Consider the following 25,397-nt stretch of genomic DNA (forward strand, 5'->3'; position numbering starts at 1 on the left):
TTTTTTCATTCCAGGCCGTTGTAGAAGATCAAATTTAACAAAATTTGGCGAGGTTATTACTATGGAAATTATGTATCACTCCATGCAATATCATTGCCATAGCAACCATAATTAAATTATAGTCACCCTTAACGACACCCAAATTAATTACCTTACTTTGAATTGAAATGGGGCAAACCAAATCTTCAAGACTTGAATCAAGTTCGCCCAAACCGTATTTAGGAATAGTTAATTCATAAGAGTTAGCCCTGCAAAGGCGTCGGCATCAGCCATATGTCCGTGGATGAATAGGTAAAAGTAAGGAAATCGTCACGGCAGCAGTTTGGAGGGTCTTTACGTTAAATTCTTAATGGTTACGAGCTTTGGAGTCAACATTGCAAGGCTAAAACAAGAAGAAGAAGTTCAGCAGAACTAACGTATGTTAAAATTTTTCACACTTGAATCGATTTTCTTTCCCCCATGGCGCAAAATAGGTCGTCACTCGACAATGTTCGTTTCGTGAACTCGACCAAAGCATCCGATGTGGAATATTTCAAAGATCCGGCTGAAAAAATTGGTCATTTGAAACAGTTTTCGGCAGGTCACAAAGCAGCACGAGTCAATACGGTTTGCGATTATGTCCTAATAAATAATACTATTGATTTAAAAAGTTACGCAGGTGTGAAAAAATTCACATAGGAAAGCTGTAGACAATCGAATAATTTAGGCGATCAGGGGGACCTGTTCTTGCCTTCTCTTGGTCAATTTCCATGCAATCAGAAACCGAATCTTTATCAGATAATAGCCGATGTCGGACCTTTATAAAAATATTTGTTCTTTTAGAAGCCTCTTGACAGGCCAGCAATCGCTCTCGGTCATTAGTCAAATTTTATGAGCCTTCAATACAACCAGCGGTAAATCGCGGTTGTCATGAAAGATGGCCGAACACAGAGGAAACATACGCTGTTGTTTTGTAGTTTGTTTTGTTTTTTTCCTTTCTTTTAGACTTTCTTATGGCGTTTTATATTCGTCAGCCGATCAAATGGTTCTTTTAGAAAACGATACAATCTCCAGTGTAATTCATAATAGCCCATCGGCTTGGGTAGTAGAATTTTATTCCAGTTTTTGCGGACATTGTCATGCGTTTGCTCCTACATGGAAGAAGCTGGCAAAAATGGCAAAAGGTGAGTCCTAACGAATAGAATGTATCTTGCGGTAGAAATTTATTTATGATGTGATATGACTGAGGAAATTGGGAAAGAACTACAAGAGTGGATAGCTAAAAATCTATCAATCTGCTCGCGATCGAATGTTCTTTGTTTGGATGTGATCTATTTTTAATGACATGAAATAAGAGGGAATGAGATCTCTATAATAATTGTTTCAGGGCGAATTATTTTCCCAGCCCTTCCCTTTTATTTGCTAAGAAGCGAATAATATGTTTTGTCAGGGCCAATCTGTCGAATCTAAGATTGGCGACAAAAGTCAGCTGCCGTCGCAAGTTCATTTTCTTTATCCTGATAAATTATTTATCAGTCACAGAGGAAAGGGAACTTAACACCACACAGTTATGGGGAATTTTTTTAAATCGTCATTCCTTCTTCGGTGCCTGCTGCAGAAATAAGGCTGAAACGAACTTAAAGCTTGAGCTGAAAGAACGAAAACCATTATATTTCTTGTATTGGCCCACGGAATGAAGTTTCGAAGAGGAAGTCTATTTAAATGTAAATTATAAGTAAACAGCTGGTTTTTTGAGAACCCATTCGCGACAAAACCCCATTGGTTTTCATTTTATTTTACTTGCTGATCCTTTTCAGCTCTTTTAAATCCTTTATTTTGATTTGCTTTAAAGTCGTGATCTTACTAAAACCAAATGATGGTGTGGGAAAACTAGACTTAGACACAAGGGATACATGTGGAAGCTGTTTGCTTGTTTCAATTAAAACATTAAGCTCGGAAAGAAAACCAGCCATTATTATTGAGGCAAATTTATTCAGAATAACAAGTATATTCATTATGTCTAATTTAGACAGGCACAAGGCCTTTGAACAAAAAGCTATTTGTCAAAGAGAAAGCTTCACTGAAGAAATAAGTCTAAGTGCTACACCTTTCTTGTGAAAATAAGGTATCTTTTTGCACCAAATGAAATAATGATTTTCTCATCGCTTTGTTTTGCACTAAAATCTGTTTTAAAACAGAGATAAATTTTACCTGTGCCAGTTTTAATGAACAGCTGAAATGTATGATATATATAGAATTTAATATTGAGTCTAAGCATGATAGCCTGTATGCAGATGCCTCCTATTTCTTTGATGAATGATTTTTATTGATTATTTTTAGAAGGAACATTATATCTACTTTAGTTTAAATCAGATTTCTGATCAGAACCATCTTAAAGTACAATTTCAAACAAAATCTGTGGAAAAATTTAGCTTTTTGGTCTTTTTGCCTTTAAAATGTGCAGTGTCCATCTTGGCTTCATGCAAAGTTTTGTTTCCTTCCCCTGTATTCCACAAGCACTTGGTTTTCTTTTAAATGCAAAATTCACTTGTAGAGGAAAAGAAGAAAACAAAATTGACAGGAAGGGAGAATTAACAATCAGATCTTGGGAGTTAAAGGGTCAAGAATTATATATTAAGCAGTAGCCTCTATTTGGTTTGATAGTATGTTGTTAGTTGTTGTTAGTCTTTTTTAACACGTGTCATCTACGGGAGCCTATGAAGAAAACAGTCATGGCGGCTGCTCTGCGTTTACGTTCCGCCGTTTGCTCCATTGTAGTGTATCTTTTGGTTAGTTTGATAGTCTGTAAACTGGCCGAATGTCCACAGAAACGATCCAGAGATGAAAGATTATCTAAACTGACGGCAGCAAAGACTGTGAACACAGTAAACATCAAAGCAGTGAAACCACTTGGCGATAAGCAAGTCAGCAAGAAGGCTCGTTCGCAAGCAACGGGAAGTGTCAAACTTATCAATGCGATGAAATTATTGAATATGGCACTAGCTGCAAACCTAATTCTCCTGTCTAACGACGTTTCAATAAATCCTGGACCAACACAGCCCTCGCCATCCTTGATGAAAGGTCTTCGCTTATTTCATCTCAACATTTGCAGCCTACGCAATAAAATGGACGAACTCAGACTTTTCTGCGACGAGCACAAACCGCACATCGTGACAATAAACGAGACTTGGCTTGATGACTCGTTCACCGACGCGGAAATAACTCTTCCTGGCTACAATGTTATGCGAAAAGACAGAGACGAAAATGGTGGTGGCGTTGCGGTATACATAGCAGAGCAACTAAATTACAGTCAGCTTGACGAAAGTGCAATCCAAACACAGAACGACAACTTTGAATTAATTTGGTTTGAAGTATGCCAGCCAAAATCGAAGAAGATTTTATGCGGAGCAATCTACAAAACACCAGATGCTGACCCAGCGGCTTTTACTAGCCGGGTCGAAGAAATTCTAAACAACGTTCTGACAAATGATGGTGAAATTGTTCTTATTGGAGACTTCAACCTGAATTATTTGAACCCGACTTCTGCGACAAAGCATTTTCAGCAAACAACAAAATCTTTTCATCTGAAACAAACAATCACCGAGCCCACTCGAATCACTGAGGAGACTAGAACTTTAATTGACCTATTTCTAACATCAAGACCAGAACTGTACACCTGCGGTGTTATTCCAATCGGCTTCTCTGATCACTGTGCTATTTTCGGAGTCAGAAAACTCCACAACATCAAGCGCCCTCCGCCTAAAATTATTCAGAGCAGAAATTATAAAAATTATGATCCTGCATTCTTTAGCGACGATTTGAATAAGATCCCATGGGATATTCTCGAAATGGAATCAACGTCAAATGAAGCTTGGATTGTTTTCAAAGATCTTTTTTTGACAGTTGCTGACAAACATGCGCCTGTTGCCACGCGAAGAGTTCACGGGTTTTCAGTTCCATGGCTAACATCAAGTATAAAAGAATTAATGACAGAAAGGGATTACCATCATAAAAAAGCGATCAAAACAAATCAAGAACTGCACTGGAGCAAATACAAGCGCTTACGAAACACTGTTAGCAAGAAAATGAAGAAAGCAAAATCGGATTATTATTCTTCTCGCTTAACAGAAACCCAAGACCCAAAAACAATGTGGGAAATCCTGAAAGAAATCATGCCAAATAAGAAAAATGCCGGTGTGCCAAAAACCGACAGTTTGTCTGCATTAAAGTTCAATCACTTCTTCACTTCCATCGCCGAAAAACTGTGTGAACGATTTCAACTAAGCACTTACATAAAGCCACTAACACCAAGAGTAAATAACAAATTTTCTATAGAAGAAGTGAACGAAATGTTTGTCTGTAATGAACTGAAGAGACTTAAATCAAAGAAAGCCACTGGTCTAGATGGAATGTCTGCAAGACTTTTAAAGGATGCAGCTTCTGTGATAGCCAAACCCATTACTTATATTATTAATCTGACTATTTCAACTGGCGAAATTCCACCTGAACTTAAAGAAGCGAAAGTTACGCCTATATTCAAGAACGGTAAAAGAACCGAAGAAAGTAACTATAGGCCTATATCCGTGTTGCCCCTAGTCTCCAAGGTTATGGAGCGTGCAATCCAAGTACAGCTTGTGAAATTTCTTGAAGCAAACGAAGTTCTGTCAGCGTACCAATCTGGATTCCGAAAAGGACATTCTACCGAAACTGCTGTGACTTATCTCACTGATCAGATCTTGGAACACATGGATAATCAACAAATGACTGGCTCCGTCTTCATTGACTTAAAGAAGGCTTTCGACCTAGTTGACCATAACTGTTTGTTACAGAAGTTAGAGCACTATGGTGTCAGAGGGAAAAGTCTCACATGGTTCCAGAACTACCTAGGATCTCGTACACAACGAGTACGATTTGGACAGGACTTGTCACCAAGCCTCCCCATTGAGTATGGTGTTCCACAGGGATCCCTGCTGGGACCACTACTTTTCGTTATATACATCAATGACCTGCCAAGCTGTCTCAAAAACACGCACATCAGTATGTATGCTGATGATACAGTCATCTATTGCTCGGGTGCAAACCCAAAGGAGATAAAGAAGGCCCTTCAAGAAGACCTAGAGCGGGTTGTAACTTAGATGGATATAAATCGTCTGATTCTGAATAAAGAGAAAACAAAGGGAATTCTTTTCGGGACGAGACAAAGGCTGGAAGCCGTCGCAAACTTTTACATCACCATAAGTGGTACCAATGTCGAGATGGTCAGTAAATTCACATACTTGGGCGTTACCCTCGATGAGGAACTGAAATGGAAAGTACACGCTGAAGATGTTCACAAGAAAGTATCCAAGCGACTCGGTCTCCTCAGACGAATACGCTCCACTCTTACTTTACAAGCTGCACAAGCGGTATACAAATGCATTATTGAACCAATTTTTAGTTACGCAGACACAGCCTGGGGTGAACTACCCGAGAGCAGTATCACTAGTCTGCAACGATTACAAAATCGAGCCGCGAAAATCGTCACCTGTCAGAAAAGTACAAGGACAGCCCGAAATATTGTAAATTGGCCAGATTTAGAAACACTGCGAAAAATACACAAATGTATTTTAGTATATAAATGTTTACGGAATTTTGTTCCTATATACTTAAAAAACTATTTTAAGGTAAACAATGATGTACACAATTACAACACTAGGCAGAGGAGAAATATTCACCCAAATAAAACAAATCTTGTTCTTGGGGGGCGAACTTTTAAAAATTCAGGGCGTTTAGCTTTTAACTCACTGCCAAGCAGAATCAAAGAGGCAAGTTCTCTAGCAATTTTTAAACGCCTTCTTAAAGGACATTTTATCTGATTTTTTTTTCTCCCCTTTTGTAAATTTTAGCAAATTTTACCTAACCTTGTAATCTTATTGTAAATGTTTATATGTAATTTTTATTGAACCCAGGGCCCCTAAGGATACCAGCCTTGCAGCTGACTGGGCTACCCTGGTAAAATAAAGTTGTCTTGTCTTGTCTTGTATGTATTGATAGTTGCAATGAATTGGTGTTTGAAACAATTGACTGTTTGCTGCACATGGGATATTTACTTTTCAGTAATCTCTGGTATGACTTAATGAACCAAAAAACATCCCTTTCTCTGTAACAACAGCTAAATGCTCTTTCATCTTGATTTGAATTTTAAACAATCGCTTTTATTGCAGTTGATGTACGGTTTGAAAATTGGCAAATATCACTTGGGTTATATCCTCAGATATTCCCTAGTTGTAGCTGGGGCATATATGCTGCATCATGTGATGCAATTATATCAATTACTAGCAAGCAAAAATATCAGATGGATTATGACAGGAATTATAATGAACTATTTTTATAAGTTCATTTATGAAATCATATCTGTCTTGAAATCAATTTTTTGAATTTTTCATTGTTACACATCTTGCCTTAAACATGAACAATAACTAAAACAAACAAGGAAAAGTTTAAACAGAGGATATTGTGTAGCCACATTGTGAATCTCCTCTTAATTTTAGAATTTGCCTTTTTTCCATTGAGTTCTCACTGTTACCTACATTCTTTAATTTATAGACTGGAAGCAGCTTATACATGTTGCTGCTATCGATTGTGCTGAAGAACGTAATCTAGCAACATGTGTACATTATCAAATAGAAGGTTATCCTTCTGTAAAGGTGAGTGTGACACACTAGTCATTTGTTGGTGCTCAGTTTAGCATGGCATTGTAACAGAGGTCATGAAACACAAGGCAACAGGTCACTGTGGCAGGTCCATACAACGAGTCATACAATCTGTTTATTGTTAACTCTTAACACTTTACATCAGTATGCATATTCTCCACAGTATAATTTATATATTGCCTGTGGTAGTGAGAAGGAGAATTTTGATAACAATCAAAAGCTTTTTAGCTGGCCATCATTTTTGTTTTTCTCTTTCAGTGGTGATACTATAAGCCAAAACTAAGTAGCTAGCCACTGTTAGAGGTTGGATGATTACACAATGTGTCATGACTTGTTATTTTATGATAATACAATTTGTCTTTGGGTCAAAAGTCTGTGCTTTAAGATAATTTTTTTTTTTTACAAAATTATGCATAGCAATTAAATTGAATTTTTTCTGTGATTTATGACCTGCAATGAGTCACAATGGCTTCTAAACTTTGTGTGTCTCCACTGTCAATCTTATCTTAATGTGGAATTAGAGACTTAAGGGGTCAGGTGCTGTGTGATGTAGGATTTGGCTTTAATTCTGAATTTGAAGGTGTTCTGGGAAGCCTGGAAAAAAAGGAGCTTTGCAACAAACTGTCAATTGTATCTGTGCATTTTCTGTGGGCTGTGACACTTCTGGAGATAATACACAAACAGGCTTTTATTACAAAATTATCAAAATTTTCTTATGGACCACATTTAGGGATGTTTTGTATGAAGACAATTTTATAATATTATATGACTAGTAATCTACATTCATGATATCAGAGAATGTAGAGAAGATTTAGGCAAGAAGAGATCAGCAAAATTTTCTTGGTCCAAGACCATGTGAAATCAAACAGCACACCACTTGAGTTTCTCAGATTATATTACACCAAAAAGGGGCTTTCATGTCACCGGAGGCCTCCTTTCTCTACAAATACACATGAAGTATTGCCATTGGTCCCTTTCGAGAATGAAGCACCATAAAAACCAACAACACAGTTTAAATCATATGTCATTTCAGATGGAATTTGTTTGCTTGATGAAATATACAGCTGTGTAAACTAGTGCATGGAAGCATTTTTCTCATGAAATAATGCTATTGATTTACTTATAAAGTGTCTTGACATTATTATTTATGCTGAGTCTTAATAATTAACAGAAAAGATTTACTGTGTACATCCAGGCGCTTTTGTTTCAACACACTATATTTACCCTTCTGCTGATGTTTTCTCTCCAACAGTTTTTTAATGCATCTGCTCCAAGCTCTAATCTAGGCAAAACATTTACAGGTATGATGTTAGGATATTATGTAGATAACTTTCTTGTCACATACAGTTAGGATATTAAATATTCCCATGAAGCATTAACTGTGATTTTTTTATTTTTGGATGTTATTATTTAATAATTGATTCTTATTATTTTCACTATTTTGGTGATTTGTAAATAATCTCAAAATGATTAACAGTAATTAAAAGATGGCGTGCTTAAAATTTTTTGCACTCTTGAGTTAGTGCTAAGTCAATTAATAGATTATGTGTAGAATTTAACCTTTCAATTTTGCTAAGATCATGCATAACAAGATAAAAAGATGTTTTTAAGATCAGTTTTGTTACAAGAAAGTAGGAATATGTTTGAGAAAGACTTCACTGAAAAAAAACCAAAGTTGACAACCGATCAGATCTGCCTTCACTTGAATGTCAGTTACATGTATGGCATGATTTCTAAACTGTCCTATTATGCTTTTGTACACAACCATATATGTATACTGTCCTACAAATGCTCAGATAAAAGTGGCTAATGACCAATTACAATTGAGGATTTTGACATAATTATCTTTTATTGCTCAGTTTGTGTGAAATTTTGGTTAATAGTTGGAATTGAAATTTATTAATTTTCTTCATTTCAATTAGGAGAAAGAACACTTCTAGGTATTATCCATGAAATGGTCAAGGTTGCTGAGCTACAAAAAACGCTTGGGTTAATTCGTACAGATTTGGATTTTGTACCCATAAGGTAAGCTAATTGAGAAATAAAGAATGACGTATGGGTGGGTGTTGATATAGAATTTCTCTTCAAGCGGTTAACTTCATATCTCGATAGTTCTCTGTGCTAACTCAAGAGATATCAAGTTGAACACAGGAAGAGAAATGCCATATCTACAAGCAACCACATATTATCTTGTTTGGTAAAATAAACACTATAAGTCTTTACTGACAAGAAAAGTCGACTGGTGAACACTCTGTTATTCATTCATCTGCCTAGTAGAATGGTGAGAAAGGCAAGTTACCTGTCAGTAGGCGAGTTACCTGTCCAGCAGTAGATGATGGGAATATCAAACCCATTTCACAAAAATATATTGAACTTTGCATTAATTAAGGCTTTTCTCAGGGCTGTAAACACCGCAGTTTATATAATAAAGAGATATGATTTTGATGTAAAAAATTGCCACCCTTCCCACACATTTGCTATGTCTTTTAATTAATTAATGTTTTATAAATTTTTGTTGGCATTGAATTCAGTTTCATTATTACCTAAATTTAAATTTTTCCTGCAGGAAAGAATTTGTATCCAGTTTTGTGGAGGGTAAAACATCGTATGATGAGTTGGCATTAATTTTTGAGGTACCAACTTCATACATTGGTCGTGAGGTGAGTTCTTTCTAAAGCAGGCCCCAATGATTAGATATTTTTAGTAGCATGTCGTTAAGTTTTGACTGCACAAAATTAAATCCTATATCTGTTGTAGCTGAAAATGATTTTAATTAAACTACTGTGATTTGTATACTCTTCGTAAATCAATTATGGTGCTTAACAATAAAAAATCAAATTAGTAGTTGAAAGTCATTGTAAATTGCATTGTATGCTTTCACTATTGAGCTGAATATAACCATGATTATATATTTTTTCAGATCATGTTAGACATGATGAAATGCCCAGGGTTGGGTGTCAGAAGAGTCCTGAGTCGAAATGTGAGTGTCTTGCCTATCTTAATCTTGGCAAACACAATCGTTGCACCATTACAATAAGTCGCATCCTCTACAGATATTATGTTGACATTTTATCTCATGGTATAACGTCAGTCAGAAATTTACTTAATTACTCCTTCATTCGCTCCCTCCACTCTCTGTTCTGTCAGACAATTAATTTTATTCATTAAAACTTGGATTAAATGGGTTATTCCCTGCTTCCCTTTCTAGATTTTCCTCTTTTTCCCTATATCATGCATTTGATTTCTGTTAAAATAGCTGGGGTGGTACAAAGGCTGAAATAGTTGCCTGAGTACATGGATTTATCAACATAATTCAAATTGGCATCTGCTGTCAGGCCTATAGGCTGAAATGATCTGGTGGGTTTTTTCCTTTTTTTTTCACTCCATCCTTGATCAAAATACACCTGTGTAGACCTTACAAATGAACAGGAAATGTGACCTTACAAATGAACAGGAAATGTGTGCAGGATACTCAATTGGGAAAAAAGGGCTTCAGAGTCTTAATATCGACAATGACAACAGTCCCATTGCTCAATATGGAAATATATTGTTGGACTGTTCTTTAAAATCATTAAGATGGTTTTTCCTTCTTTTGCTCCATTCTTGATCAAAATACTCCCTTTAGACCTCACAAACAAAGAGCAAACATACGGAAGAATGCTCCACTGGAAAAGGGCTTCAAAGTCTTGAAATCAAAGATGAAAATGGTTCGAAAATAGATATGAGCAATTTTAATTCTTGTCTTCAATTTGATTTTTGCATGAATATTTGGCAGCCATATGGTTAAACGTGACACGTATTTGTCAGCTTATTCACCATATTTTGAAGTTTTTTACAGATTTTATTTGATTTGACTCTTTTTTTGGTCAGACAATCACCTTGTGAGCTTATTTTGCTCCTAGGGCATGAATCTTACTGGTCAGAATTTTAATACATGTTTGAAACATATTCCTTGCTCTGATACAGCTTGAATTGGCCATCATTTTCCTATATCATTGTCACTCTTTGTCCTTCTTTTTTTTTTTATTTAACTCACTTTTAAATATTTGTCGTCTTGAGACCTCATGTGGTGTCTGTTGTCATTACACATTTGGTTCCATTCCCTCGCTCAGCACAATTTGGCATCTAGCTAGATATCTTCACAGCAAAAACTCCAAGTAGCTAAGATTCACTAATCAAATGATGTCCCATCAATGTAGAGGGACTCGTTAATTCTGTAACTCCTATGATTGACTAGCATCAAATTTCTCTTTACAATATCACCCCTCAATCAAACATTAAGGTCACAAGAATGAAGTACATGATCACCTACAAGAGAAGCTCTTGATTGTTAAACAAATACAGTATGGAAAACTTGTTAGCTGTTATTAGGGCATAGGAGGTGAACACTCTATCTAGGTCACAACATGTACTGGTAAGTAAAGAAACAATCTGCAGAGGAAGCATTTTTTAAAGGCTCCTCAGTCTCTTATAATGCCGTAGGCTACTCAGCTCTGGGTGAAATAACTGGTCACCCCCTTGCAATCAAGTAACTTGATGGTCTTCCAATTCCAAATTTTTAGAAAATACTGATCAATCATTTTACTCTTCTACACAGAAATTTTTGGTAGAGAAATATGCAATAAAGAAATTCCCTTCTCTTATTGTGGTCCATCGAAGAGGCACATTTAAAGAACTTTCACAGTAAGTGAAAACTTTTTTGATACAATTTGTAACTGCATAGGATTAGAATAACCAGAGACCTTTTTGCTACAATTTTTTTTTCTCATTTGTGCAGTGATGAAAAGACACATGCTAGCTACAAAAAATCCCTTGAAGAACTTTGTTTAGGAGTGAAGCCTTCTGTGGAGCTCCCAGAAATCACTGAAGCTATGACTCTGTACAAGAGATTGCATGGAAAAGCAGAGAAAAGAAAGCAAGAAGCTGGAAGCAGGTGGGAACATTGTGGTAATACCTTTCTTATCAAATGACTATGTGAATAAAGAAATTGACTGTTTACTGATTTTCTCTCAAATCAGTTGAGCCAATCAGTTAGTTCTCAATTGTTTGTTCAGTTAAGTTAATCTGTGTGACCTAGTCTGTGTATAAATCAGTTAGTCAGTTAGTTATTCATTCCATCAGCCAGCCAGTCAGTCAGGTGTACCTAGTCAACTAGTGAGTCAGTCAGTCAGTTGCTCGGTCTGTCAGTCAGTCAGTCAGTTGCTCAGTCTGTCAGTCAGTCAGTCAGTTGCTTAGTCTGTCAGTCAGTCAATCATTTCATCAGCTAGCTGACTAGCAAGCCAATCAGTCACTCAGTCAGTTGCTCAGTCTGTCAGTCAGTTAGTCGGTTGCTCAGTCTGTCAGTCAGTCATTTTGTCAGCCAGCTGACCAGCAAGCCAGTAAGTCACTCAGCCAGCCAGTTAGTCAGTTGCTCAGTCTGTCTATCAGTCAGTCAGTCATTTTGTCCGCCAGCCGACCAGCCAGCCAGTTAGTCAATCAGTTAGCCTACCAGTCATTCTACCCACAAGCCAGTCAGTTCAGTGTGTCAGTTTCATTTGGTTGGTCCGTTAATCTCCTTTTGAATCACATAATCTGTACTTGTTGTTCCCCAAATAACTGATTTGGTAAGATTTACGTTATGAAGGCATTTTTTCCCTCTTTTTGAAACAGTTCCGAGGTATATATGCAAGACTTAGAAAGTGGTTTATCTTTTATGCTGAACGTTGAAGTGGCTACCAAGCCGATCATCCAGGGAGATGAGTACTTGGCGCTGAGGAACTTTATAGGAATGCTGGCAAAGGTAACCTAGAGATTTCATCGGTTTTCAGAAATACGCTACATGTGTGTGATACATTGTGTATCTCTATCTTATGACAAAATCACTTCTGTTGAATGGTTAATTTAGTCTCTTTTTTATTCAGTTAATGATAACGTCAATGACTCTGATGATAATGATGACGACATTTGTTAACAATGCATGCTTAAACTTTGTTAGTCTCCAATATTCAGAGTGGATAATTAGAGTACATAAGTAGAGTGCACGTCAGTCAGAGATAATGACTAACTCCATTTAAAAAAATGTATATTTTCAGTGTTTTCCTGGAAGACCATCCTTGGGCCAGGTGTTAAACAACTTACACGCCAAGTTGCCTCTCACGCGGACAAACATTTTCAGGTCGGAATATTTGTACAATGTGCAGCGATCTCAGGTAAGTTCGTACAGGTGAACTTTTTCCTTCAGCTCATTCCCAAAAACATAAAAGCAAGGCCTGATTTACTTGGGTCGTTTCTACCGCTAAGGTGGGATTTTAGCTTCGTGTGATTAAAAAAAAAAAGCCGTGTTTTTTTCCTGGTGAAGTTCGCATCGATGAATGACTTGTCGTGTGTGATTGAAGCGGTAAACTAATGGATCGGCTGTGCCAGAGGTGATAGCCGATTGATTCTTGCGCTGGACTGCCGATCGAGAGGTTTGGGTTCGAGCTCTAGCCGTGTAGGCAAGACATCTCACTCTCACAGGACTTATCCCCTCTCAGGAATATTCGTGGGTCGCTGCGAACTTCCAGGGAAACTTTGACTAATCTCTGGGAGGTTATCGGCTTTTGACTAGCGTCTTGTCCTGGCTGGGTAGCAATCGTTCCAGTCGTTTCTTATCGACAGTAATTGGCCAGTAAACCCATAGAATTGGAGAACACGCCAGTCTATCCCGGTATTGGTGGGCTAACAAACTCTTCCACACTACCTCTGAGTTTGCCTGTCTCTGATCTCAGGTTAGTGTTCTAACCACGGTGGACACTAAGCCAGGGTTAAGTTTTCATTGTAGTTAGCAATACAGCCCAGGGAGCGCTCGCTTCAAAGGTGGTCAGCCCGAATAAAGCATTTAAAGTTAGTATTGATTTCAATTTTGTGAAAGCATATACAAGGGTAGACATTTTGCGGGTTTTATTCAAGTCAAAAAATTGATGTTAAAAGAATGGCCCAGGAAATTTTTTGGTGAACTCGATCAGTGTGGACACCAACAACTGCAAGACTACTGTGAATGAGGTAGCCTGTTGTGACTAGCACCCCATCAAGGGAAAGAAGTGTTACTCCTAGTGGCTGTATAGCATGAATTACGTGGGGGAAAGTTTAGGTAAGCGAGTTGCAAGTCACTGACGTTAATCATGTGACAGTGGCTGATTGTACAGTGTCTCTACAATTTATTTTCAGGCGAACGTGAGACTGGACGGTGGCTCAAACGCCCATCCTCTACCCAAAAAGGTTAAGTGGGCGGCTTGTTCTGGTAGCAAGCCAGAGTACCGAGGCTACCCGTGTAGTTTGTGGACTTTATTCCACACGCTCACCGTGAACTGCGGCTCGAGCCACCAGCTAACAGGTCTGGATGTTCTCTCTCGTATCAGAGAATTCATTCGCTACTTCTTTAGCTGCGAAGAATGTAGGAAACACTTCACGGCGATGTCTTCAAATCTTAGTAACGAAGTCCATTCGCACAACGAGGCAATCCTATGGCTGTGGCGGGGTCACAACAAGGTGAATGATCGACTGGCTGGCGACCAAAGTGAGGATCCGAAGCACCCCAAGATCCAATTTCCGTCTAAGGACCTTTGTGAGGAGTGTCGGGTTCCTGGCTCTGATGATCACAACGTTCAGTGGAATGAGGCGGTCGTCTTGGAATTTTTGAAGAATCATTATGGGGTAGACAATATCAGGATTAAGAAACCGCCAGCGCGATCAGCCCCAGAGTTAGAGGACACTGATATTGTAAGCAAACATTCCAAGCGTCATTCTGTTTCTCATCTTAGTATAATCGGTCTGAGTTCCATTGACGCCAGCATGTGTCTGATTTTATATTCAGCCATAGCTTTTGCAGTTATCGCCTTGTACATCTATTTCATACGAAGGCGCCGGAGAATCGTAAGGCTTCACGTTCACACACCTTAATCTTAACAGACAAATTCTCATGTGATGCGTCGTGTCAGGGCACTTGTTGATTCGAGAGAGTTAAGTTCACTTGAACACAAATTGTTTAAAAAGTCAATGTTCTGGTCGTTTCATGCTTCGCCCTTGATCAATGGAAATTCGTTCGGTTTTCTTTTAAATCATAGCAAGTTACAGGGTCAGAAGCTTTCATTGCCGGCTAAAACTTGTTTAAAATTCTCTCAGTCTATTTTACTATTAATATTTATTTATTTATATGAAAGCCGCTAAAGGGCACACTATTCCCAAGACTAAATTCATTTGAGTTATTTTTGATTTTACTAGATAAAGTAATCGCAAATCGGAAGTGAAAATTGAACACGATGTATTTTTGCAATTAAATTTAAAATTTAAAGCAAAGAAATTAAAAAAAAAAAAACCAAACGTATTTCCATCACAAGATTCTGTTTTTCTGTTGAAAGATGTATGCAAACTAACTTGGTTTAAAATCGGAGCGGAAAAAAAACTTTGATCTCCTCATAAATTTTCATCGAGTAAGATTTGAATGTTGAGTTTAAAAAAGAAAAGAAGTTCCCATAAGGTCTAGCGCGAAGTATTGTAGAGTTTTATTAGCACTACTGACCTTTCCTTTGTAGCTCCTCGAGCAAGGAAGCATTTTAGAGTTATATTATTAGTTGGAGAAAGTGGAACGTCTTAAAGTTTACATGATATTGAATTGTTATAAAATTTCCAATGTACATAATGATATATTAATGGATAGAGTTTTAGATTGAATTCAATTTTATTCTACGTTATCGTCTTAAATTTTAAATCTTACAAGGCAAAAAGATAATCGCGTTTTAAAGCGCTATTCTCTGTGATTTTACCAACACTGAAATCAGTCAATCAGCCTAGACAGGCAGCTAGAACTGCTGATTTTATTTGATCATGTTCACACGTGAATTAAGACACCTCTAAGAGTAAATTGTTGCAACGAATTAAAGAATATGACACTGGATTAATAACTTTCTTCCTGTTGGCGTTGGATACTGTAAATTAGCGAGATCTAGCTTGAGCATGGGCTCTTACGAAAGGAATTTTATGCTTGTGCTGAAAACAGCAGGTAGAGGACACTTTATTGTGGACATTGCAACAGACGGTTACTGACATGTAATCTATTCACTTTACAGGAGTTTGCTGATTACTTTGCACGACAATTACAAACGAAAAAATACCAGACGGAGGACAGTGAACACAAGACACACTCAGATACCAACCATACTGAAACACACTTAGATCCATTTGCGGAAATTATCTGAAATCCTACGCACATCGCACGGTAATAAGTCTGTGAACTTGCTGCTGCATGCTGCAAGGCGACTGGAACCAAACAAACCCATAATGCATTGTGGATAATTAGCGCCGGCGCTACTCATGAGGGCAAAGCGGTTTAATCCACGAACCTTGGGGTTTTGAATTTTGTTGTAGAATATTTTTATAATTCATCGCTTAACAGCAAAATTGAACATCTTGATCATGATATGATCTTGATCATGATATGTGCACATGGGTGCAATGTTTTTTATTCTCATAAAATAACCAAAGTTTGAACGAGTCAGAAATGATAAAGGTTCCCATCCATCAAAATCTAGATAAATTTGAAAATGAACAAAAAGATCGAAAGAGCACTGGGTCAAAGAAGTGTGGACTCCCCACTGCCATACCAATTCAAATGTCTCCACCAAGGTTTACAAATCTGTCTCAGAAAGAAGGCCTGTTCTAGGGGATGATTAGGAACTTTTAAGAGATTAAAAATATCCATATTCTCTTGTAAATTTGAAAAACCAGGTCAAAACTGCACATCAATTAAAGTTAAACGAGAGAGTACGTTCCACCTTTCCCCGTCCTTCTCCATTCCGGAGACGATCTAGCTGAAGGAATGGCGTCTCTGTTTTAGGGTCTTGGAGAAATTATCTCTTAAAATTTTGAGCGGTTTGTTGTATAAAATCATTCAGCATTCTCTCCATCCTTAGCGGTCTGTTTTTGTGTTTGGTTACTGTGTTCCTCTTTTGTATTTTTAATCTTTCCAGATAAATATGTCGCAGCCTTTTTAAAACTGTCTTTAAAGGTAGTTTGGTAGGCCTTCAAATTTATTCACGATCTCGGAACGTAGATCCTTTTAAGATCGTTTGCTATAATCGGAGACAAAAGTGTTGGTAAAAAAAATGTTCATTTCAGATTTATCCGTTTAAATGTGGACAGGGCCAACAAATAGACGAAGATTTTTCTACACGTAAGCCATCGCTAAATTAAAACCAAAATTATTCATTCGATCACACTCTGTAACTTTTACATTTCCCTTGTCCATTTTTACGCACATCCTCTTTCGCTTGTGATTTCAATTTCCTTGTTTCACTTTTTCTCATTATAAATCTATCAATGTTTCTAAAATGCATTGCAAAGTTTAGATTTTGGCTTAAACTTGAAGGATCGTGGGAGGATGTTTTACCTTTTAAATTAGTAAGTATGCTGACATTGACGTACAACCGAACTAGTGGTAGTTATTTGCAAAAACTTTTCATCTTTGACACCCAGTGGGTAACTGTACTGGGCTCTGTAGCACAGAAAGCTACGTTAGACAAAATATAGAACACAAATTTATGACATTGGTTCCTTTTTTATTTCTGTCTTTCTGTCGTGTATTTAATAGATGGCATTTATTAAGGAGCGTCGCACAATGGGTATCTGCCTAACCGTAGCCTTGTGCGGTTTCTCACTGGCGCGGGACACAAGGGTGGAGCGATATGAGCCCGAAGATGTCTGTAAGGGCTCTAATTTTTGGTCCCTCTTACATAATCGCCTTGCGCGTCGGATCGTATCGAGCAAGCGTTCGCCTACATGCGGGGGCAATAATGACAGCCTTCTCCCAGGCTAACCTGACAGTCATGTTGACATTCACGCTGTTTTATTGAAAAATATATTTTGTTGGTTAAGCACAAAGAAACACATGCCGTGTTGATTCTTCGGATCCGTACTTTCCCCTCACTTGAATTAGGAGGCTTTACATACTCTTCTATAATTCAAGAATCCTGTTGCCCCGCTTAGGTTGCAGTTGACCTCTACAACCTTGACAACCTTGGCCGATTTACAGTATAGACTAACGAAGCTAAAGCAAAATATATACAATAGAGGGTTGAGTTTTTGAAGAAACTACAGTGCTGCGTCGGAAAGGGGGGGGGGGGTGGGTGGGGATATTTCAAGATAGTTGGTCTTTCAACTGAGTAGATAATGTAAATTGGCCACCTTGGCGTTAGCCCTTCGTTAGGGCGATGAAATAAAGGTGATAATATATACAGTTTGATGACTAAAACAAAATATGTTTATCTTCAATAAGCTAAGAACCATCGGTTATTAGTCAGAAATGTTCACAGTGATTCAGTAACATAGATACGAATACAAAATAAGGTGTGTGAAAAAAATGAAGATTTCCAACAGTGGATTGACGTCTAAAACAGCTTTTTAAGTAACCGAGGAATCACTGTTCGAGGCGTCCCTGTCTCTTTGACTGCCTCAAACGTTGTGCCGGCTGAAAATCAGAAGAAGAAAACTCGCGCCAAATGTCACATAAGCAAATAGGGATTCAAAAGGGAAATTGTAACACTTGGGAAACTCAAAATACCATCGTAGCCAGTCGTATGCTCAGCCTAAAAAACGTCGTTATGCTTGAGCACAATACAGTGGTACCTGAGGTAAGTGGACCTCCCCCCCTCCCCTACCATATCAAGCACACTCTGTCCTTTGCAAACACCAAACCAAGTCCTAAGTTTCCCTCTACAAATTTTCCTTTTTGCTTGAGCACAATACAGTGATATCTGTGGTTAGCAGCCTCTCCCCCTTCCCAGCCACCATATCAAGCAGACCCTGTATTCAGCAAACACCAGCCCATCCTAGGATTTCTTCAATAGAGGGGATTCTTTTTCTACCCCCATGGGTGTCCCCATAGTTGGAGGTTTCAATGTAGTTGAAAGATGAGAGCTTCTTCAACTTACCAAACGATTTCACTTGCTTGCTTATGAAGCTGCTACTGACTGCTTCATACTCCTTATTGGTATTTATAGATGTGGCGATTGCATCTGCCTGCAAACAAGAAAAAGGAATATCTGTAATCAAGCAGTTACAACAACAAAGTAGATACTGGACGTAGGGACTAAAGGCTATTGGCTACTGTATCATATGATTGCATGGGCAAAGTTAAAGGGTCATGCCCCCACCCCTTAAAGACACACACACCTTCTCAGGAGTCAAGGTTTTTCACAAATGTTTTGGCTACTTCAGCATTCCTTTTTAAATTCATCTGGATCCACTCTTGGATCATATATTTATAGGCAAAGGCAAGGGGAAATTCTCAAACTGAAGAACATTCAAATTAATTTGAATCAAAACCAAAGTAATCCCAAATGTTGATCAAAACAAAAGTAAATAAATAAGAAAGGCCATTGAAAACTAAAAGCAAATATTTATATCTCATTCAAGGGACAAAGTGTGTAACCAAGCAGGGATTGATTTCAATTTTACACTGTGCAAGTTTGTTAGACCCATCACAAAATGTAATGAATCAAATCCACAGCAATCTTGACACTCAGTTCAAATCTGGTACTCTCCATGATTTTCAATGTAAAAAAAATTAATTAATGTTATTGTTTCTAAAGAAATTTATTTACCTGTAATATCATTTTGAGTTTTGTTTCATGAAGTCTGTCCATTACCCCTTTCAATGATGGCTTTCCAGAGAGCAGCTGGTGCTGTTCAAGGGACAGGAAGTCTGGACACTGATCTGTGGATTTCATATCATCTTCTTGGTTTTCTCTGTCAAATAAAAACGTTTTTATCAATGATATCAGGAATCATATAAAGTACTTGTGCATTCCAACTGTCATGTGCTGGTTAGTGACAATGATCATTAGCATGCAAGAATAACAAGATGGCAGTCAGGTTCAAGTTTTAAAGATTATCCAAGATGGGATGGATTGAAAACAAAAAAAACAAAAAACAAGAAACCAGTACATGGCTATTTTATGTGCTTGTGGATCCTAAGGTTGTGCTGGTTTATCACTATAACCTTAATCTATCACTGCTTTTTGCAATTTATTCCAGTTTCTATGAAATAAGTGACTATGTGCATTACCTCTACACCTGGTCAGAATACTACAGAGTTCACCATAACTAATCCTCCAACAAACCTTTCAAGTTTCAGTTTTTTGATAATGTTTTGTACTTGGTTGAAAGAAAGGGACACTGGTTCTTAGTGTGTTGTCTACGAACACAACTTGATGACCCACCCATGACTCAAACCCACCCTCCTTAATCTGAAATTTACCCCATGGACCACTACACTGCATCTCTTTCTGTGCCAGGAATTGTACTTATTGCTATGAGAGAGAATATGGTAATATTGCCTCAAAATGACTGGGCTGAGGAATTAATGAATAAGTGAATGAATAAATGAATGAAAAAATGATAGGATGAAATGATAGAATGAAAGAATATTTGTTAAAAATAGTGTTTTTACTTTTTGTACCTATCTTTTTTTTCCATATTGCTTTTATGGGAGGACAGTAATTCATCCCACTTCTTGTTCTCTGCCTTCAGCCTGAAAAATGATAAGATATGTGCTTATTCACCTTTTGAAGGGGATTTTCCTTAACCCTTTGACTCGCACAAGTGACCAAGACAGAATTTCTCCTTACAATATCAATACAATGTCAAGTAGGCAGGTGATGAGAATAGAGAAGATTATCAATCATGGGATTATTAGTTGATTCAATGCCAAATTCTCTGAACTAACATCATAAGAATTGTATGGCAGATAGTCAGGAGAATTACTAATCAGATCTTGGGAGTGAAAGGGTTAATGTCTTTGATTGGAAAAAATGAGTCATCAGTTAGTTCTCCAAAATAAAAGAATTCTGCCACAATAATTTGCTTTCTTCAGTCCAACCAGAGCTCTTATGTACTTTTTACAGATACTCTATACTTTGGAGTGACTCAAAATATTCATCTTTGAATCATCTAGTGCGATTTCTCTGAATAACTCAATATTTAAAAGGATTTGAAAAGACTAAGTATGTTTTCTTCATTTATTTCTGGTGCTTGAACAGCACCTTGAGTCTAAGATGGCCTGCAGTCTCTTGCTCGAATTCCCCTGCTGTTAGAGTTAACTAGGTAGCTTTGGTTAGGTTGGGACTATTTGACAGTTATGGTAGTGAAAAAAAAAAAATGCAAAAAATTGCTCCCAGCAGATATTTTTTTGGTCAACTTGAGCAGAAAAAGTTCAAAGAGTACAAAAAATTCCAGTCAAAAAAATATCACTGCTGCACTAGATGCCACAATAGTAAATTTTACTGCTACCTTAAAAGTGAGGAATGCAAGAACATTACTTACATTAAAGGTTTTTTAACACATATATCACGATACTGTTGTACCTTTCAGTAACAGCCAGCCTTGATGCTGCTTTAGCCTCCAGTTCTTCATTTTTAGGGTTGGGTATCTGCCTGTGGGAAAGAAAAAAATCATTAGCTAATTAGGAAACAGAGATCAGTCACCATTTGGCCATGGAAAATCAGAAAATGGTTGATAAAATTTTTAATTGACAGTAGCTTGCAATCATTTTTAAAGACTTGCATGTATGAGACATTTCTAGTTTCAACACTTGTTCAAGTGAGGAGAAAGAAGCAATGATGGAGCACTTAAATAATTTCATGCAAATGTTGATCAAGAAAATTAATGAATAAAAACAATGCAGCCAATGCCTTGTCTGTCAAACACAGATCGCCAATTTGGCAACTTTTGCTGAATGTCATGGCCTTTTTTCCCACTATGGCTTCCTAAATGGTCACAGCTTGGATTACTGTTGAGTATAATGTTTAACACATAAAAATAACTCTTATGGCTAATTTAATACTGTAAAGCTAATGCAATTAAAGCAGCAATAATAAATTTTGTTTCTTGACACTTCACTCATTTTCTACTTACTTCATTTTGCTGGTAGCAGATTTAAAAGCTTCATTCACAATATTGCTGTCTGATATCACTGTTTGCAAATGGCTGAACACTTCTTTTGCTAGGAAAATGAACAAAGAGCAACAGTTCAAACTTGTTTTATAAAGTCTCGTACACTACGTGCCATTGCTATGAGGAGAATAATTCACTTGTAGCTTAATGCCACATTATTTTAAATAATTTCAGCAGCATTGAAATTGTCTCAAACATGTGTAGTCTCCATGAAATTTAAGAAATCATTTACTTGGTTTGACAAACACCATTAGAGGTTAGAATAAACTCCCATGAAAAGATGATGGTCAAGGAAGGTAAAGGTGAAGGTGGATAGCAAAATGATGAACTTCAGTTGAAAATTTCAACCCCAATAATCTGTGATATAGCCCTTTAAACCCAAGATTTTTTATACTGTACCACTAAAAGCCAGTGGAGAGTGGAGTGTGAAGGAGATGAGCACCACCACCGCAATGCTTAATTCTTTCATTAAATAACCCAATTTATTCACTAAATTCTATACCTTCTGCATTAAAGTTTGGTATACTGTCAACTTCATATTGCAATGGATTGTTCTCCAGTTTCTCCAATGCTCCCTGAAAACATGACATAAAGATAAGCTTGGGCTGAGCTTTTTTGAGTCTTGATGGACAAATGAGCATTGCTTTCTTTTGTTTACAAAATATCATTGGGAAAGCCATCTGTCTTCCCTTTCAGAATTAGTTTCTATTAACTGTGATTTGAAGGGGAGAATGGAAAAGCCCACTGTGACCTATGACAAACTGATAGATTTTATTTCCAAATTGCTATGTATTTTCATGCGAAACACAGGAAGAATTTACATTAAAAGTAACTAGAGGCTTCATATCAAGCATCCATTCCATAATGGTTGCTACATGTACTTGCTGGTAAGGATATCATTTCAAATAGCTTGCAAACAAACTTGGTCATAATGAAACTCATATTTTGAATAAGTGCAACTTTTAGGGCACAATTATATTTCATGAAATAGAATTCATAAGGTGATCAATTAGTGTTTATATGGGTTAGTGAAAAGTTCTGTTTCTGTCATCCACAGTAGAATATACAATTCTGTAAGTTCTGTACTGAGAAAGGTTTCTAGACAGGTCAACTTTTTGCTAATCAGCAAATCAGTCATGATTTGGAAACAAAGAGGCCTACTCTAAAATCTAAAAACACCAATTCATTTCTGGTTCATTGGGAAATTTACAAGCTGTTCCTGAAGAGACTGTCCAAAATATCAGGTCTTCAATACAGCCTACATTTATCCCCCTCTGATAAGAGTCTAGATAGGATCAGTTGGTAACATTTAAGCATATTTGACAATTGAAAAGTTTACCTTAAGACAGGCTTCAAATAACTTTTTTAGTCTTTCCTCAGGTGTCAAATCAGTAGGAATCTCTTTATAAAGCTCTGCAGCACAACATGATGCAAAAAAGTTTGTTGGAAATCTAAAGAGAGCAGTGCCCTTTAAGTGCTGGTGCTTGTCTCTCTTTTTATAGCATTAAGCTCCTTGAAGTACATTATTAATTTTATGGGATGGTGTAGTGTATTGAGAACATAGTAAAAGTACTTGTACCAATGCTAGTATTATCACTGTGGGACTACTGAATGATGTAAAAGTATTGTGATTAAGTAACAAGATTGTACCAGCTTATTAGATACTTGATCAATGAATATTAATGATAGAATATAAATGAATACGCAACAGATGGTATGCTGTTCCCATTAAAAAACAATCCTCAAGCATTTGGTCAAGTTTTCCAATAGATTGGTGATACCCATTTACTCTTTTAAGTGGTGAGAAAGGCACTGTCAAGGCTTAGAGTCTTGCCTAAGATCACAACAGATTATTGGTATCATTTATCAAGCCTAAGTGTATCCTTCCTCATTTGTAGTCCAGCATGCTCAAAGGATTTACCATTGCTAGAAAAAAATTTGATAAGAAATCATTCATAGCCAAGATTTCACCTTGACAGAGGCATCTCCACCTCCTTTGCTTGGATGCATGATGCACAAGTAACAGGAAATAAGAGATACCTTTATGCAGGCTATTACAGTATTACTTGATTTATTCAAAATACTAGTAATTAGACAAACAATTATATATCACAAACCAGACTTTGCAGATGAAAACACAAGAGACTTGCGTTCCTTCCTCCCTCTAACAAAGCTTGATCTTCTTTTCTTCTGTTCACTTTTCTTTACAGTTCCTTTTTTCTGGGGAGCCTTAAAAAGAAAAAGATCACTGTACCTCTTTAAACCAAATGGCTCATAACTACCAGAGCTTTTACCAGTCTGTGTATAACTTCATAACAGGGAGTGTCTCCTTCAAAATTATGGAATGTTGGGGAATTACAAGTCATTCCCAACCTTTTCAGTCAGGTTTCCTTCACAATTGGTGATTCCCAATCATCTTCCTAGATCAAGAGAGGCACTGCAATATTTAAGAGTCTTTGTCCACAAACACACCACAATGACCTTGCTATGGTTAGGTTCCAAGTCATCTGAACAAAATGATATATAAATTTCCTTGATGCAGATAAAATCTTAAAAAATAAAGAGCTAACAGCATTCTACCTTTCGGTAGCGACTCTGGCGTGAGAACTTGAATCCACTTGCTTGTAAGCCTACATCCTTTAAAATAAAGTAACAATTTTTCTTATTGCAGTTAATGGTTGAGAGAAAAATCTTACCAGCCATTAAAATAAATTCAACGAAACTATTTTGAAAACACATGTATCTTGAGAAAGATGTTAATGTTAATTCTGTGATTGCTAGTTAAATGTAGAAAGATATTCAATATTTGTCAAGAGCAATGGAGAAAGAGAGAAATTGGAGCAATGTTAGAATACCCGGCCACTCATTTACATGTCATTGAATAAGAATAGCATCTATTGTGTCATGCCTTGATCTTCAAAGCCTCCCGACACATTAAGTGAGGTGGACCAAAGTGACCGGGTATTCTGAAGTTTAGCCAAGAAATCTGAGTCCTCTATGTCTTCCAACTGGTTTACAGCAAGGCAGGTTACAGCTGAAGGAAGCTTGAGAAGAAACATGTGGCCCAAACAGACAGAGATAGTGGGAGGTTTCCATGAATCTATGCTCTCCTTGAAATAAAAAGGAATCTGTCTAGTCACAGCCTGGCTACAGATGTGAAATGAGAAACTATCCACTAAAAATTCAACATAGTTATTCAAGGTACAAGTGATTCATATCATTTAAATGCACAATAGGTAAATTCCCCTACCTCTGGTATTTCTTCTGTGCGTTTGGTTCTTTTCCTAAAGCCAAAGAAACCATAGTTGAGCAAGTGTCCAATGGGGTATTATTGTTTGCTGGTTTTTATCATCATTCATCTTAGGGTAATAACAAAATATTCAAGCTAAAAGAAAGTATCGACATCCTTGGTTGAAATTTCTCTTAACCCTTTAACTCCCAGAAGCGATCACTGAGTAACTTCTACACAGTCTGCAAGCGGTGCTGACCTAAGACATCTACATAATATCATACTCTCTGATCTTCGAAACATACTTGTGACGCTACCATATCAAATATTCATTTCGAACGTCAAACTTGAGGCGTATGAAGGGACCCTAGTACAGTCACCAATCTCATATACAGCTAAAACAAACCAAAGAAATATGGAAACTCACCTCGTAGATGATGACCTCACAGTCGCCATCTTGAATTTAGCGCCTTGGCGCGAATTGCGTTTTGCGCATGTTCTTATGAAATTTTCCCTTGGAGCTTGTAAGGGAG

General features: G+C 37.2%; 2 protein-coding genes across 2 annotated transcripts; one reads left to right on the forward strand and one right to left on the reverse strand.

The window, feature by feature from the left end:
* The first annotated feature begins 680 nt into the window (after positions 1 to 680).
* LOC113673755 (sulfhydryl oxidase 1) lies at positions 681 to 15,582 on the forward strand. The gene is made up of 11 exons (XM_027190189.2): positions 681 to 1,163; positions 6,565 to 6,665; positions 7,924 to 7,972; positions 8,594 to 8,696; positions 9,238 to 9,331; positions 9,592 to 9,651; positions 11,269 to 11,354; positions 11,449 to 11,604; positions 12,321 to 12,450; positions 12,743 to 12,859; positions 13,857 to 15,582. Exons 1-11 carry the CDS (start codon positions 917 to 919, stop codon positions 14,586 to 14,588), a joined length of 1,875 nt encoding a protein of 624 aa, XP_027045990.2. The 5' UTR covers positions 681 to 916; the 3' UTR covers positions 14,589 to 15,582.
* A 1,639-nt stretch (positions 15,583 to 17,221) lies between these two features.
* Positions 17,222 to 25,370, reverse strand: LOC113673757 (uncharacterized). The gene is made up of 12 exons (XM_027190191.2): positions 25,292 to 25,370; positions 24,886 to 24,919; positions 24,216 to 24,272; positions 23,753 to 23,864; positions 22,975 to 23,048; positions 22,138 to 22,210; positions 21,597 to 21,684; positions 21,047 to 21,115; positions 20,143 to 20,214; positions 19,286 to 19,430; positions 18,614 to 18,701; positions 17,222 to 18,150 (listed from the first exon to the last, which is right to left on the reverse strand). Exons 1-12 carry the CDS (start codon positions 25,318 to 25,320, stop codon positions 18,071 to 18,073), a joined length of 921 nt encoding a protein of 306 aa, XP_027045992.2. The 5' UTR covers positions 25,321 to 25,370; the 3' UTR covers positions 17,222 to 18,070.
* Positions 25,371 to 25,397: the final 27 nt, after the last annotated feature.

Source organism: Pocillopora damicornis, chromosome 4, assembly GCF_964200805.1.
Source record: "Pocillopora damicornis chromosome 4, jaPocDami1.2, whole genome shotgun sequence".
NCBI classification, from domain to species: Eukaryota; Metazoa; Cnidaria; class Anthozoa; order Scleractinia; family Pocilloporidae; genus Pocillopora; species Pocillopora damicornis.

Coding starts and splice junctions, on each gene's coding strand:
- LOC113673755 (XM_027190189.2), top strand. CDS start 917: ATGGCCGAACACAGAGGAAACATACGCTGTTGTTTTGTAGTTTGTTTT. Junction 7,973..8,593: donor TCTAGGCAAAACATTTACAG/GTATGATGTTAG, acceptor CATTTCAATTAG/GAGAAAGAACACTTCTAGGT. Junction 9,652..11,268: donor GAAGAGTCCTGAGTCGAAAT/GTGAGTGTCTTG, acceptor TCTTCTACACAG/AAATTTTTGGTAGAGAAATA.
- LOC113673757 (XM_027190191.2), bottom strand. CDS start 25,320: ATGGCGACTGTGAGGTCATCATCTACGAG. Junction 24,920..25,291: donor GTGAGGTCATCATCTACGAG/GTGAGTTTCCAT, acceptor CTTTGGCTTTAG/GAAAAGAACCAAACGCACAG. Junction 24,273..24,885: donor GCACAGAAGAAATACCAGAG/GTAGGGGAATTT, acceptor TTTATTTTAAAG/GATGTAGGCTTACAAGCAAG.